Genomic DNA, 14,804 nt, shown 5'->3' on the forward strand with positions numbered 1-14,804 from the left:
TAATAGTGTCTTCATGTCTAAAATGTAACTCAAAAAATATTATAAATTCTTTCTGAGGTCCTGATTAACCTGTTATGTGTGTTGAAGGTGAAGTCAGTCAGTGGGTGTGGTTTCAGGGCAAACAGCAAAGAGCATGAGTGAAATATCAGTCATCAAAATGCTCTGTTGCTGAATTCAATATGACGGTCAATGTAAAATGTAATCTTAAGTGTTTCTGTACAAAAATGAAATAAATCTCTTCTGATTTTCAGATTGAGAATAAAACTGCTTTTACTCTCTTATCTACTGCAGTCTGTAGGACAACTGTTACTAGATGGTAAATCAGATATTGTAAAAGGTGGAGAATGCACTTATCTGAATTGTTGTTTGATTCTAGGATAAACTCCAGTCTGCTTTGGAGTCTCTACAGAAGAATCTGAGAATCTTAGAGGAAGCTAAACGAGACTATGACCAAACAGCCGCCCACATTAAGGTGAAACATCATCTTGAACTGTGAAACATGTTGCTGAGGTCATGTTTCTGATGAGGGTCCACTTCTCCTGTAGGTGGTAAACGCTTGTAGATCATCTGTTAGAGTTTGTGTTTCCTAATCGTCTCTCATTCCAGACGCAGGCCCAGCACACAGAGAGGCAGATAAAGGAGGAGTTTGAGAAGCTTCACCAGTTTCTAAGAGATGAAGAAGCAGCAAGGATAGCTGCACTGAAGGAGGAAGAGGAGCAGAATAGTCAGATGATGAGGAGGAAGATTGAGGAGATGAATAGAGAAATCTCAGCTCTTTCAGACACAATCAGGAACATAGAGAAGGAGATGGAGGCTGATGATGTTCTGTTCTTACAGGTAAGAACCTCTTTTTTCTCTTTTTTTCTGATTTAAACACAAAATCAGCTTCTTTCTCTTTGTACTTCTGAAGGAAGTGCTTCTCAAACCAACATTAGAAAAAAAAGGTGAGTTAAATGGTTTAGTATGAAAGGGGAGTATTAGTATGAAGATCTCTACAATCACAATAATCCACCGTGTGAGATTGTTAGTGTTGGGTACTGTGAACATCTGATGCCTGTACGGTAGACACTGACTAAACCAGGATAGCTGATGTGAAGAAGAGACAGATCTAAAAAGTTTTACTAGAGATGTAAGTAAGTTCTCTCAGGGTGACATGTTCACATGGAATCCACATGTATTTATTTAGACCTTTATAAAGAGAACTATCCATATAGATCCTGACAACTGAACAAACTTTTCAAAAACAGTAGCAACCAACATGCATAGCTTATCGGTTTTGATATACAGTGTTTGGACATTATTATACCTTCGCCAGTACTTCTGCCAACTATAGTCTGAGTCTTCACATAAACGAGAATTTACTCAAGTCCAAACCAACACTGCAGCACTCTTTACTATAAAGCATTTAAAAAGCATCCACTCCCTACAGGCACAACTTATGCCCAGTATAGTTCTCATGACTATTTCAGATCAGGCAGCTGAGATGCCGAGGAAAAACAATACAGCCCGTTTACTCAATTAGCAAGCATTCTCGGGCTAAAGCGTACTGCCATGGCCATGAAAAAATGATTATGGATCCTTTATATTTTACCTCTTATCACTTCTTGAGTAGAAGGACATATTTTCTTTGATATTTTGACATAATTCTCTTAACTGTCGTCAAAGACTTTTAAGACCTGCTGATATTCTGTAAATTTGTTTTTAGGTTTAGAAATGGGTAGAAAATGACAGGTTGGTCAAAATTCAAAATACATGACACTCTAGCGCTAAGGACCAGAAAGCTTGATAGCAGCAGTTGCTGAGCAGTGATTATCAGTGGTGGAAACAAGTCATTAAGTTACAAGTAGGTAAAGTCTTGACATTCAAGTCATAAGTGAAATCCACTGTCAGTACAGGCAAGTCCTAATTTGAGGCTAAGGTCCTAATCTTCAAGTCCTAAACAAGTCATAATGAATTCTTCAGCTGTTTTAGGGCCATTTTAACACTGAACACCAAAACTGATGGTAACAATACTAGAGTCTGTTAATGACAGCATGTTAGCAGTGTGTGGCTCAGTATTACTAATTATTATAAGTTTCTACACTTCAGAATAACAAAACACAAACTCTGTGGTACACAAATGACAGACATGATAGCTACACAAGGAGCAGTGCTACTACACATGAGGTTTTAAAGTGTTGTTGAAATGAATAATAAAAAAAATAAACTAGAGTTAATTAGTTTTATGTTAGAGAAACATAAACTTAGTCAGCACTAAAAGTAGCTCATTAAACTAAAATCAAACACTAGCTTGAAATGTATTTAGACAACAGACACCAAACCGAATGAGTTGAGTTGAGCATAGTTTAGAGAAAAGACAGCAAACTGATGGTGAATGTATGAAGCTGAAGTTGACTTTTTATTTTCCAGCAGCTTCTTCTTCAAATTTTTCGTTCGGTTCCGGTGTGTAACTTCTGCACCATTTAAGGGGAAAAAACGTTCATATGAAAAGTCAGCAGCTGTGTAGAGTCCCGTCTGCACTCAGACTCTCCACATTTCTTCAGCTTTGGGTCTTAAGTTGTTCTTGAGTCTTCCCAAGTCATGTGCTTTAAATCCAAGTCAAACTTCAAGTCACTGGTAATCAAGACAAAGTCAAGCTACAAGTCTATCTTGATTTTGTCGAGTCGAGTCTCAAGTCACCAAATTGTGTTTCCAGTCAGAATCGAGTCCAAATCATGTGTCTCGAGTCTACATGTCTGGTGATTGGAGGACTGAGATGAAGTCTTAGGCTGAATTTAACTGCAGTTCAGAACAAGTGAAGGTTACCTGAGTAACAATTGAAACTCCAGGTAAATTCCTTTATTCATTTAACCTGCAAGCGCAGCCTCTCCATGGATCACCACCTTATCGTGGTGGAGAGGTTTGTGTGCTTGAAGGACCCTAGGAGCTATGTTGTCTGGAGCAAAAGCTCCTGGTAGGGTCCCCCATGGCAAACTGGTCCTAGGTGACAGGCCAGACAAAGTGTGATCCATAACCACCCCTATGAGGACAACAAAACAGGACTTGTGTACCCTGCCCGGATCAGGGTTACCGGGGCCCCACCCTGGAGCCAGGCCTGGGGGAGGGGCTCGCCAGCGAGCGTCTGGTGGCCGGGCATTCACTCATGGTGCCTGGCCGGGCCCAGCCCGAAGGAGCTACATGAGTCCCCCCTCCCATCGACCCACCACCGATAGGAGGGGCAGTAGTAGGGGTGCGGTGCATTGTGGATCGGGCAGTGTCCGAAGGCGTGGGCCTTGGCGTTCTGATCCTCGGTTGCTGAAACTGGCTTTTGGAACTTGGAACGTTACCTCACTGGCGGGGAAGGAGCCTGAGTTGGTGCGCGAGGTTGAGAGATACCGGCTAGATATAGTCGGGCTCACCTCAACACACAGCTTGGGCTCTGGGTCCAATCTCCTTGAGAGGGGCTGGACTTTATTCTTTTCTGGAGTTGCCCATGGTGAGAGGCGGCGGGCAGGTGTGGGCTTTCTCATAGCCCCTCGACTCGGCGCCTGTATGTTGGGGTTTTCCCCGGTGGACGAGAGGGTAGCTTCCCTACGCCTTCGGGTTGGGGAACGGGTCCTGACTGTTGTCTGTGCTTATGCACCGAACAGCAGTTCAGAATACCCAGCCTTCATAGAGTCCTTGGAAGGGGTGCTTGAAAGTGCTCCTCCTGGAGACTCGATTGTCCTACTGGGGGACTTCAACGCTCACGTGGGCAATGACAGTAAGACCTGGAGGGGTGTGATTGGGAGGAATGGCCTCTCTGATCTGAACCCGAGTGGTGTTCAGTTTTTGGACTTCTGTGCAAACCACAGTTTGTCCATAACGAACACCATGTTTGAACACAAGGATGTCCATAAGTGCACATGGCACCAGGACACCCTAGGCCGCAGTTCAATGATTGACTTTGTTGTCGTGTCAGCGGACTTGCGGCCATGTGTACTGGACACTCGGGTAAAGAGAGGAGCTGAGCTGTCAACTGATCACCACCTGGTGGTGAGTTGGATCAGGTGGTGGGGGAAGATGCCAGTCAGACCAGGCAAACCCAAACGTATAGTGAGGGTTTGCTGGGAACGTCTGGCAGAAGAACCTGTCAGATTGATCTTCAACTCACACCTCCGTCAGAACTTCGACCAGATATCGGGGGAGGTGGGGGACATTGACTCAGAATGGGCCATGTTCCGCTCCTCCATTGTTGAAGCGGCTGACTGTAGCTGTGGTCGCAAGGTAGTTGGTGCCTGTCGAGGCGGTAATCCTCGAACCCGGTGGTGGACACCCCAGGTGAGAGATGCCGTCAAGCTGAAGAAGGAGTCCTACCGGACATGGTTGGCCTGTAGGACACCAGAGGCAGCTGGCAGGTATCGACAGGCCAAGCGATCTGCGGCTTCAGTCGTTGCCAAGGCAAAAACCCGGGTGTGGGAAGAGTTCGGTGAGGCCTTGGAAAGTGACTTTAAGTCGGCTCCGAAAAGATTCTGGCAAACCATCAGGCGACTCAGAAGGGGAAAGCAGTGTGCCACTAGCACTGTATACAGTGGAGATGGTGTGCTGCTGACTTCGACTGAAGACGTCATTGGGCGGTGGAAGGAATACTTTGAGGACCTTCTCAATCCCACCGACACGTTCTCCAGTGAGGAGGCTGAGTCTGGGGACACGGGAATAGGCTTGTCCATTACTGAGGCCGAAGTCGCTAAGGTAGTTAAAAAGCTCCTTGGCGGCAGGGCTGCAGGGGTGGATGAGATCCGTCCCGAGTTCCTCAAGGCTCTGGATGTTGTGGGGCTGTCTTGGCTGACACGCCTTTTCAACATTGCGTGGACATCGGGGGTGGTGCCACTGGATTGGCAGACTGGGGTGGTGGTGCCTCTTTTTAAAAAGGGGGACCGGAGGGTGTGTTCCAACTACAGGGGAATCACACTCCTCAGCCTCCCTGGTAAGGTCTATGCAAGGGTACTGGAGAAGAGAGTCCGGCTTATAGTCGAACCTCGGATTCAGGAGGAGCAGTGCGGGTTCCGCCCTGGTCGTGGAACACTGGACCAACTCTTTACCCTCTCCAGGATTCTGGAGGGTTCATGGGAGTTTGCCCAACCAGTCCACATGTGCTTTGTGGATTTGGAGAAGGCATTCGACTGTGTTCCCCGGGGTATTCTGTGGGAGGTGCTTCGGGAGTACGGGGTACATGGCTCTTTGCTACGAGCCATTCAGGCCCTGTACAAACAAAGCAGGAGTTTGGTTCGCATGGCCGGCAGTAAGTCAGACTTGTTCCCAGTGAGAGTTGGACTCCGTCAGGGCTGCCCTTTGTCACCGATTCTATTCATAATTTTTATGGATAGAATTTCTAGGCGCAGCCAGGGGATGGAGGGTGTCCGGATTGGTGACCTCAGGGTCACATCTCTGCTGTTTGCAGATGATGTGGTCCTATTGGGGACATCAGGCCGTGAACTTCAGCTTTCACTGGATCGGTTTGCAGCCGAGTGTGAAGCGGCCGGGATGAGGATCAGTACCTCCAAATCCGAGGCCATGGTTCTCACGCGGGAAAGGGTGGAGAGCCCTCTCTGGGTCGGGGATGAGCTCTTGCCTCAAGTGGAGGAGTTTAAGTATCTCGGGGTCTTGTTCACGAGTGATGGTACAAGGGAGCGGGAGATTGACAGGCGGATTGGTGCTGGGTCAGCAGTGATGCGGGCTCTTTACCGGTCTGTTGTGGTAAAGAAAGAGCTGAGCCATAAGGCAAGGCTCTCGATTTACTGGTCGATCTACGTTCCCTCCCTCACCTATGGTCATGAGCTTTGGGTAATGACCGAAAGAACGAGATCGCGAATACAAGCGGCCGAAATGAGTTTCCTCCGCAGGGTGGCTGGACTCTCCCTTAGAGATAGGGTGAGAAGTTCGGTCATCCGGGAGGGACTCGGAGTAGAGCCGCTGCTTCTTCACGTCGAGAGGAGCCAGTTGAGGTGGTTCGGGCATCTTGTTAGGATGCCTCCTGGACGCCTCCCTTGGGAGGTGTCACAGGCAAGTCCACCGGGGAGGAGACCCCGGGGAAGACCCAGGACACGCTGGCGTGACTATATCGCCCAGCTGGCCTGGGAGCGCCTCGGAATCCCTCCCAGGGAGCTAGTGGAAGTGGCTGGGGAAAGGGAGGTCTGGGCTTCATTGCTCAGGATGCTGCCCCCGCGACCCGAACCCCGGAGAAGCGGAAGATGATGGATGGATGGATGGATGCAAGCGCAGAAGGATATTACAGAGTTAATGACACAAACCAAAGTCCTTATAGGAAAGTCTGTTCACTCAACAGCCACTTTACACGTCCCTGAGCAGGTATTTCCCATCATACCAGACCAGACTCCTCTCTCTCTGAATGAGGAGAGACCTACAAAACCGAAACTCAAAGCCACGTCAACATTTCACAGTATATTTACATCACTGATAAATTCCTGCAGTGTCCCAAATTCTTGTGTCAATGTTCATAAATAACATGACAGAACAGATTCAGTTTGTGTTCTTTCCCATTTTAAGACTTTTAGGAGTGACTTTGTGTTTAATACAGTTTGGTGTCATATTTTAGGGTCTGCATAATCAGGGTAGTTAAAGCTGTGGAGGAGGTGGCAGCTGCACCCAGGTGTCACCCTGTAGATCCGCCCTGATGGTTCTATATTGACATTTTATAAATTAGAACAAAATAAATGAGCAGATCTTCTGACTCTGTGTCTGATCATCAGTGGAGCTTCTCCTGGATCCTCTGAACGTTCCGGCTCTGCCGCCTCATCATCCACAAACCTGCTGCTTGTTGTTAGTTTGGCTCTGGTTCTGTTGTTGGTGGTTCTCCTGTAATTCTTAGCCGTGTTTCCAAGTGAGCCTCATTAGATCTTCACCTGCGTCTGTTTGTTGATGACTGGTTGATGGATTTTTTGCGTTTTGCTCGTCGGTCTAGTTTGTGGTCCCTGCTTCTCAAAATCCATCCTGTCAAACTACTTTATCAACATCTGACTGATTAGATTTATTAATAAATAACAAACATACTGAGTTTTATTAAGTAGTTATTTAGAAGGTAAAGTTTTATTGAGATGAAATGATGGATAATGTCACTAACTTGGCTGTTTGCTGGTGTTTGTGTGTTTCATATGAAAAACTCCTGAAAAGTCTCTTCACTTTTAACTACAGTGTTCTTTTTGTTTCCCTCTCAGAACTTCAAGTCCACAGAGAAACAGTGAGTAAATGTCAGACCACACATTTTATCTAATGCTACAGTAATTATTACATTTAAATCTACAGTATATTGTGTTTATTGTAAATATGAGTGTATTCTAATGAAATGAGGGGGAATAAGGACCGTGTGTTAATGTTGTAGTGATGAGAACAGAAGCAGAAATATTTATTTAACAGAAACTACAGAATTATTGACTCTCCAGACAATAAATGTGATCAAATATTGATATTTAGTGAAATAAATGACAGGCTGTAAAGTTTCTACAGTGATATATTTCACACAGTCTTCTGTTCTCAGAGCTCAGCTCACACCAAAGGATCCAGAGAAGACATCAGGAGCTCTGATCAATGTTGGGAAGCACCTTTCCAACCTGAAGTTCAGAGTGTGGGAGAACATGCAGGAGGTTCTCCAGTACAGTAAGTTCTGTTTCTCTTAGGGTTGATCTCTCACACACAGCCTGCTTCTGCACTAATGACACACTGTTTATAAACTATTAGTAACATGTTATCATGTTCTCTTTATTCAGGGGGTATAAAGGAGACTGAAACTGTACTTAAGTGAAAGTATGAATACTGTACTGTGCAGAAATCTCACTCAGATCAAACGGGAAGTGTGGAGATAAAATAAACTCCAGTTAAAGAAGAAGAATCAGATTTTAATCCAATTGATTAAAAAATTAAATAAAATTTTAATGTCTTTTTTAATTCTGTCAAATTCTTTTTCCATGTAAGTATAATTTATGAGAAATAATTTCTCTCATTGTAATTGTGTTACTAATCCAAGTAAACACTAAAAATATTATGTGTAAATTTAAGCTGAGCAGAATTTTAAACTCTTGAAACATCAATTTCATTAATTTATTAAAAATATGATCAAGATAGAATTTTATCATTTATAGTAAAACTTTATAATTTTCAATAAGACAGTAATACAAATGTTTTATATTCTTTGTAACGATGTTAATCAGTAAAATGAAACAATAATAATAAAGTCACTCAAAAAACAGTTTGACTTTCAAAAGACAAATAATCCAATACAGACCAAAACACAAACGAATCAAATTAAAATGAACAGTGTTTAAAAATGTATTTGTGCTTTTTCACTTTTTAGTATATTTTTTAATTCAAAATAAAATAATACAATATTTTTATATTTTATATATTTCCGGTGGAAATTGGACTACTGTAGGTCGAAGATCATCAAAGAGGAGAGGAGGAAGGCTGGTTAGAAGGCAGTGAGAGAGAAGGAAAGGCAGAAGTGTGGAGGTTCGAGTAGGGACTCTGAACATAGGGACAATGAGGGGAAAGGCAGAGAGCTTGCAGACATGATTGAGAGAAGGAAGGTAGATATTCTGTGTGTCCAGGAGACCAGATGGAAAGAAAGCAAGGCCAAGAACATTGGAGGTGGATTCAAACTGTTCTATCATGGTGTAGAGAGGAAGAGAAATGGAGTAGCTTGGGACAAGTGTTGGGACAAGTGTCTTGGGAAAAGTGTTCTGGATGTAAAGAGAGTGTCAGACAGGATCATGAACCTGAAGTTGGAGGTTGATGGAGTAATTTTGAATGTGGTCAGTTCATATGCACCACAGGTTGGTTGTCAGTTAGAGGAGAAAGAGGAATTTTGGAGTAAGATGGATGAAGTGGTAGATGGTGTTCCTAGAGAGGAGAGATTAGTGATTGGTGCAGAATTCAGTGGACATGTTGGTGAAGGGAACAGAGGGGATGAAGAGGTGCTGGGTGTGTATGGTGTGAAAGACAGAAATGCTGAAGGTCACATGGTTGTAGATTTTGCAAAGAGAATGGAAATGGCTGTGGTGAACACGTATTTTCAGAAGAGGGAAGAACACAGGGTGACATACAAGAGTGGAGGGAGGTGCACACAGGTGGATTATATCCTTAGCAGAAGATGCCACCTGCCCTGCGATGGACTGGCGACCTGTCCAGGGTGTATCCTGCCTTCCGCCCGAAGACTGCTGGGATAGGCTCCAGCATCCCCCGCGACCCTGACGGAGAAGCGGCTTAGAAAATGGATGGATGGATGGATGGAGATGCCACCTAAAGGAGATTGGAGATTGTAAATTGGTGCCAGGGGAAAGTGTAGCAAGGCAGCATAGGGTGGTTGTCTGTAGAATGAGATTAGAAACAAAGAAGAGGAAGAGAGTGAAGACAGAGCCAAAGATTAGATGGTGGAAGCTGAAGGAGGAGGATGGTTGCAAGCAGTTCAGGGAAAAATTGCAACAGACCCTTGGGGGCAGTGAGGAGCTCCCTGAGGACTGATAAACTACAGCTAAGGTGGTGAGAGAAACTGGCAAGAATGTGTTGGGTGTTTCGTCTGGTCAGAGGAAAGAAGACAAGGAAAGTTGGAATGAGGAAGTCCAGGAGAGTTTTCAGAAGAGGAAAGCAGCTAAGAAAAAGTGGGATAACCAGAGAGATGAAGGAAGTAGGCAGGAGTACTGTGAGGCTAGTCGCATAGCAAAAAGAATGGTGGCAAAGGCAAAGGCTCAGGCCTATGATGAGCTGTATGGAGAGGCTGGACAGTAAAGAAGGAGTAAAGGACTTGTATCGTTTGGCTAAACAGAGAGATAGAGCTGGAAAGGATGTACAGCAGGTTAGGCTGATAAAGGATAGAGAGGGAAATGTACTAGTGAGTGAACAGAGAGTGTTGAGTAGATGGACGGAGTACTTTGAAGAACTAATGAATGAGGAAAACGAGAGAGAGAGGAGGACAACTGGGGGAGAGATAGTGGATCAGGAAGTGCAGAGATTTAGGAAGGTGGAAGTGAGGGCAGCTTTAAAAAGGATGAAGAATGGAAAGGCAGTTGGTCCAGATGACATACCTGTGGAGGTATGGAGATGTTTAGGAGAGAATGCAGTGGACTTTTTAACCAGGTTGTTTAACAAAATCCTGGAGAGTGAGAGGATGCCTGATGAGTGGAGAAGCAGTATACTGGTCCCCATTTTTAAGAGCAAGGGTGATGTGCAGAGCTGCAGTAACTACAGTGGTATAAAGTTGATGTGCCACACCATGAATGTATGGGAAAGAGGTGTTGAAGCAAGGCTAAGGCGAGAGGTTCAGATCAGTGAGCAGCAGTTTGGTTTCATGCCCAGAAACAGTACCACAGATGCACTTTTTGCATTGAGAGTGTTGGTAGAGAAGTACAGAGAAGGTCAGAAGGAGCTGCATTGTGTCTGTGTGGATCTAGAGAAGGCATATGATAGGGTGCCAAGACAGGAACTGTGGTACTGTATGAGGAAATCAGGTGTAGCTGAAAAGTATGTTAGGGTGGTGCAGGACATGTATGAGGACAGTGAGACAGTGGTGAGGTGTGCAGTTGGAGTGACAAATGGTTTGAAGGTGAAGGTGGGGTTACATCAGCGATCAGCTTTGAGCCCCTTCTTGTTTGCAATGGTGATGGACAGGTTGACAGATGAGGTCAGGCAGGAGGCTCCATGGACCATGATGTTTGCAGATGACATTGTAATCTATGGTGAGAGTAGAGAGCAGGTGGAAGAGAATCTGGAGAGGTTTAGGTTTGCACTGGAGAGGAGAGGAATGAAGGTCAGTAGAGACAAGACGGAATACATGTGTGTGAATGAGAGGGAGGCAGGTGGAAAGGTGAAGATGCAAGGAGTAGAGGTCGTAAAGGTGGATGACTTCAAATATCTTGGGTCAACCATCCAGAGCAATGGACAGTGTAGAAAAGAGGTGAAGAAGAGGGTGCAGGCAGGATGGAGTGGGTGGAGACGGGTGTCAGGGCTGATGTGTGACAGAAGGATAGCAGCAAGAATGAAAGAGAAGGTTTACAAGACAGTAGTGCGTCCTGCTATGATGGATGGTTTGGAGACTGTGGCTCTGTCTAAAAGACAGGAGGCTGAGCTGGAGGTGGCGGAGATGAAGATGCTGAGATTTTCGTTGGGAGTGACAAGGATGGGCAAGATTAGAAATGAGCAGATCAGAGGGACAGTGAAGGTGGAGCAGTTTGGAGATAAAGCCAGAGAGGCAGGTTGAGATGGTTTGGACATGTGTTGAGGAGGAATAGTGGATATATTGGGCAAAGAATGTTGGAGATAGAGCTGCCGGGTAGAAGGAGAAGAGGTAGACCTCAGAGAAGGTTTATGGATGTAGTTAAGGTGGACAGGGAGATGGTTGGTGTGAAAGTAGAGGAGGCAATGTATAGGGCAAGATGGAGGCAGATGATAAGAAGATTAAATCTGATTCAATAATGTATTTAGGTCAGTATTCTAAAGGGGTCTCTACAGCATGTCTGGGGGTCTTCTTACTCCAAACAAGTTTATATTTTCACTTCATATTCAATTTTATTTTTTCTTCTCAAAACCAAATGAAGTGTTTTCTGCACAGCAGCCCAGAACAATAAATATTAAACTAATGTTATATAGATTACAGTGATGATACAGTAGATAATAGATATGATATCATCTCATCATTAACTGGATCACAGACGTTCAGGAAATGTGTGGAGATCAGATTTTGATCATTTGATGGAGAGAGAAAATGGACTGTTTTATAATTTATAATAATAATTTATTGTAATAATTAATAAAAAATAAAACGCATCACGAAATGATCTGAAAGTCTGTGACAGTGAAGATGTTGATGGACGTTCAGCTCTGTGAGTGAATCCCAACAGAAAAATGCTGCACTCAGATCAGATCAGTCACTGGACTGTAATGACCACTCACTACTGAACATGCACTTTAGTGCTGCTCTGAACTGAACATCAACATTTAGTCCAGGATTAAAGTTGATCTGAGTTCTGGAATCTACCTCTAAAGCTGTTTCACTCACAGTAAAGAAAACAGTCTGTAGAGGTGAAACATTTACAGAAACGAGAGAAAAACATGATGATTCATTGTGTTCTCTCTCCTCAGCCCCTGTTACTCTGGACCCCAACACTGCACATCCAGACCTCCACCTGTCTGATGATCTCACTGCTGTAGAAAAGAGGAAACAGAGTTCATCACTTCCTGATAATCCAGAGAGATTTGATGAGTGGTGGTGTGTTCTGGGTTCTGAGGGTTTTAACTCAGGGATTCACTGCTGGGACGTCCAGGTTGGAGACAGTGATAACTGGTCACTGGGTGTGATCACAGAGTCTGTAACAAGAAAAGGAAACTCTGTCAGGGGTTCAGTGTGGAGGCTGAACTACGATAAAAGCATTAATGAAATCTTGATTTTCTGTCCAGGACAGTCAGTTCACTCCTTCACACCTAAAGAGAAGCCGCAGAGGGTCAGAGTGCAGCTGGACTGGGACAGGGGGAAAGTGACCTTCACTGAACTTCTAACCAACACACACCTGCACACTATAACACACACTTTCACTCAGATAGTTTTACCGTTTTTCTATAATTATTCTGTTCATCCTCTGATGATCTTACCAGTGAAGACATCAGTAACAGTGGAGCAGCACAGTTAAAGCTGAAGCTGCTTAGAATGATCATTTATAAGGTAGTGAGTGTCTGAATTATGATCATAAGAATATGTCACTGCATGTACAGTGGTGTGAAAAAGTGTTTGCCCCCTTCCTCATTTCCTGTTTTTTTGCATGTTTGTCACACTTAAGTGTTTCGGAACATCAAATTTAAACAATAGTCAAGGACAACACAAGTAAACACAAAATGCAACTTGTAAATGAAGGTGTTTATTATTAAAGGAGAAAAAAAATCCAAACCATCATGGTCCTGTGTGAAAAAGTGATTGCCCCCCTCGTTAAAACATACTATAACTGTGGTTTTTAACACCTGAGTTCAGTTTCTCTAGCCACACCCAGGCCTGATTATTGCCACACCTGTTCTCAATCAAGACATCACTTAAATAGGAGCTGCCTGACACAGTAAAGTCCATCAAAAGATCCTTAAAAGCTACACATCATGCCGAGATCCAAAGAAATTCAGGAACAATTGAGAAAGAAAGTAATTGAGATCTATCAGTCTGGAAAGGGTTATAAAGCCATTTCCAAAGCTTTGGGAATCCAGCGAACCACAGTGAGAGCCATTATCCACAAATGGCGAAGACATGGAACAGTGGTGAACCTTCCCAGGAGTGGCCGGCCGCCCAAAATTACCCCAAGAGCGCAGCGACGACTCATCCAAGAGGTCACAAAAGACCCCACAACAACGTCCAAAGAACTGCAGGCCTCACTTGCCTCAGTTAAGGTCAGCGTTCATGCCTCCACCATCAGAAAAAGACTGGGCAAAAATGGCCTGCATGGCAGAGTTCCAAGAAGAAAACCACTGCTGAGCAAAAAGAACATTAAAGCTCATCTCAATTTTTCCAAAACACATCTTGATGATCCCCAACACTTTTGGGAAAACATTCTGTGGACTGATGAGACAAAAGTGGAACTCTTTGGAAGGTGTGTGTCCCATTACATCTGGCGTAAAAGGTACACTGCATTTCAGAAAAAGAACATTATACCAACAGTAAAATATGGTGGTGGTAGTGTGATGGTCTGGGGCTGTTTTGCTGCGTCAGGACCTGGAAGACTTGCTGTGATAAATGGAACTATGAATTCTGCTGTCTACCAAAAGATCCTGAAGGAGAATGTCCGATCATCTGTTCGTGAACTCAAGCTGAAACGAACTTGGTTTCTGCAGCAGGACAATGATCCTAAACACACCAGCAAGTCCACCACTGAATGGCTGAAGAAAAACAAAATGAAGACTTTGGAGTGGCCTAGCCAAAGTCCTGACCTGAATCCTATTGAGATGTTGTGGTATGACCTTAAAAAGGCCGTTCATGCTCGAAAACCCTCTAATGTAACTGAATTAGAACAATTCTGCAAAGATGAGTGGGCCAAAATTCCTCCAGAATGCTGTAAAAGACTCATTGCAAGTTATCGCAAACGCTTGGTTGCAGCTGTTGCTGCTAAGGGTGGCCCAACCAGTTATTAGGTTTAGGGGGCAATCACTTTTTCACACAGGGCCATGATGGTTTGGATTTTTTTCCTCCTTTAATAATAAACACCTTCATTTACAAATTGCATTTTGTGTTTACTTGTGTTGTCCTTGACTATTGTTTAAATTGGTTTGATGTTCCGAAACACTTAAGTGTGACAAACATGCAAAAAAACAGGAAATGAGGAAGGGGGCAAACACTTTTTCACACCACTGTATATTTTAAATAATGTGTTTGTACCGCTCCATCCTGACATGTCTGAGTGAGATAAAATGCTGGTTTGAAGTGTCACAGAGTGGCTCCTGATATCATGACAGCATTAGAAACGTTCTCTGAGTGAGATTTCACTCGTTTTCAGTGTAGATTTTATTTCTCCATCATCCTGCATTTTTCTCCATCATCAGATCTTTAAAGCTCTGCTGTGGTTCAGAGATTCATAGTAAAAAACCGCCAGTCAGACTTTTGTGGGGTTTGCGCGTGAGAAGAGTCGCTTTTTGATGAAGGGTGTCAGTCCAGCAAGGTGACCAGTTATGAGCAGCTCCGTGAAGTCGTTCTGTTGGAAGATCTTCTGAATTCGTTACCGGAGAAGGTTGTGGTTCATCTGAATGAACGGAGAGCTGCTGCTGTGACTCAGGCTGCAGGGCGTGCGGACGAATTCGTGTTGACGCACAAG

General features: G+C 44.2%; 1 protein-coding gene across 1 annotated transcript in view; it reads left to right on the forward strand.

The window, feature by feature from the left end:
- Positions 1-12,743, forward strand: part of LOC119264089 (tripartite motif-containing protein 35-like) — a 13,238-nt gene extending 495 nt beyond the window's left edge. The window contains exons 2-6 of the mRNA XM_037541590.1: positions 377-472; positions 607-837; positions 7,194-7,216; positions 7,514-7,632; positions 12,106-12,743. Of these exons, the coding sequence (XP_037397487.1) occupies positions 377-472; positions 607-837; positions 7,194-7,216; positions 7,514-7,632; positions 12,106-12,650 (1,014 nt within the window). The 3' untranslated portion in view covers positions 12,651-12,743. The remainder of the gene's footprint in view (positions 1-376; positions 473-606; positions 838-7,193; positions 7,217-7,513; positions 7,633-12,105) is intronic.
- Positions 12,744-14,804: the final 2,061 nt, after the last annotated feature.

This window comes from Pygocentrus nattereri, chromosome 9, assembly GCF_015220715.1.
Source record: "Pygocentrus nattereri isolate fPygNat1 chromosome 9, fPygNat1.pri, whole genome shotgun sequence".
In the NCBI taxonomy this organism is placed as follows: domain Eukaryota; kingdom Metazoa; phylum Chordata; class Actinopteri; order Characiformes; family Serrasalmidae; genus Pygocentrus; species Pygocentrus nattereri.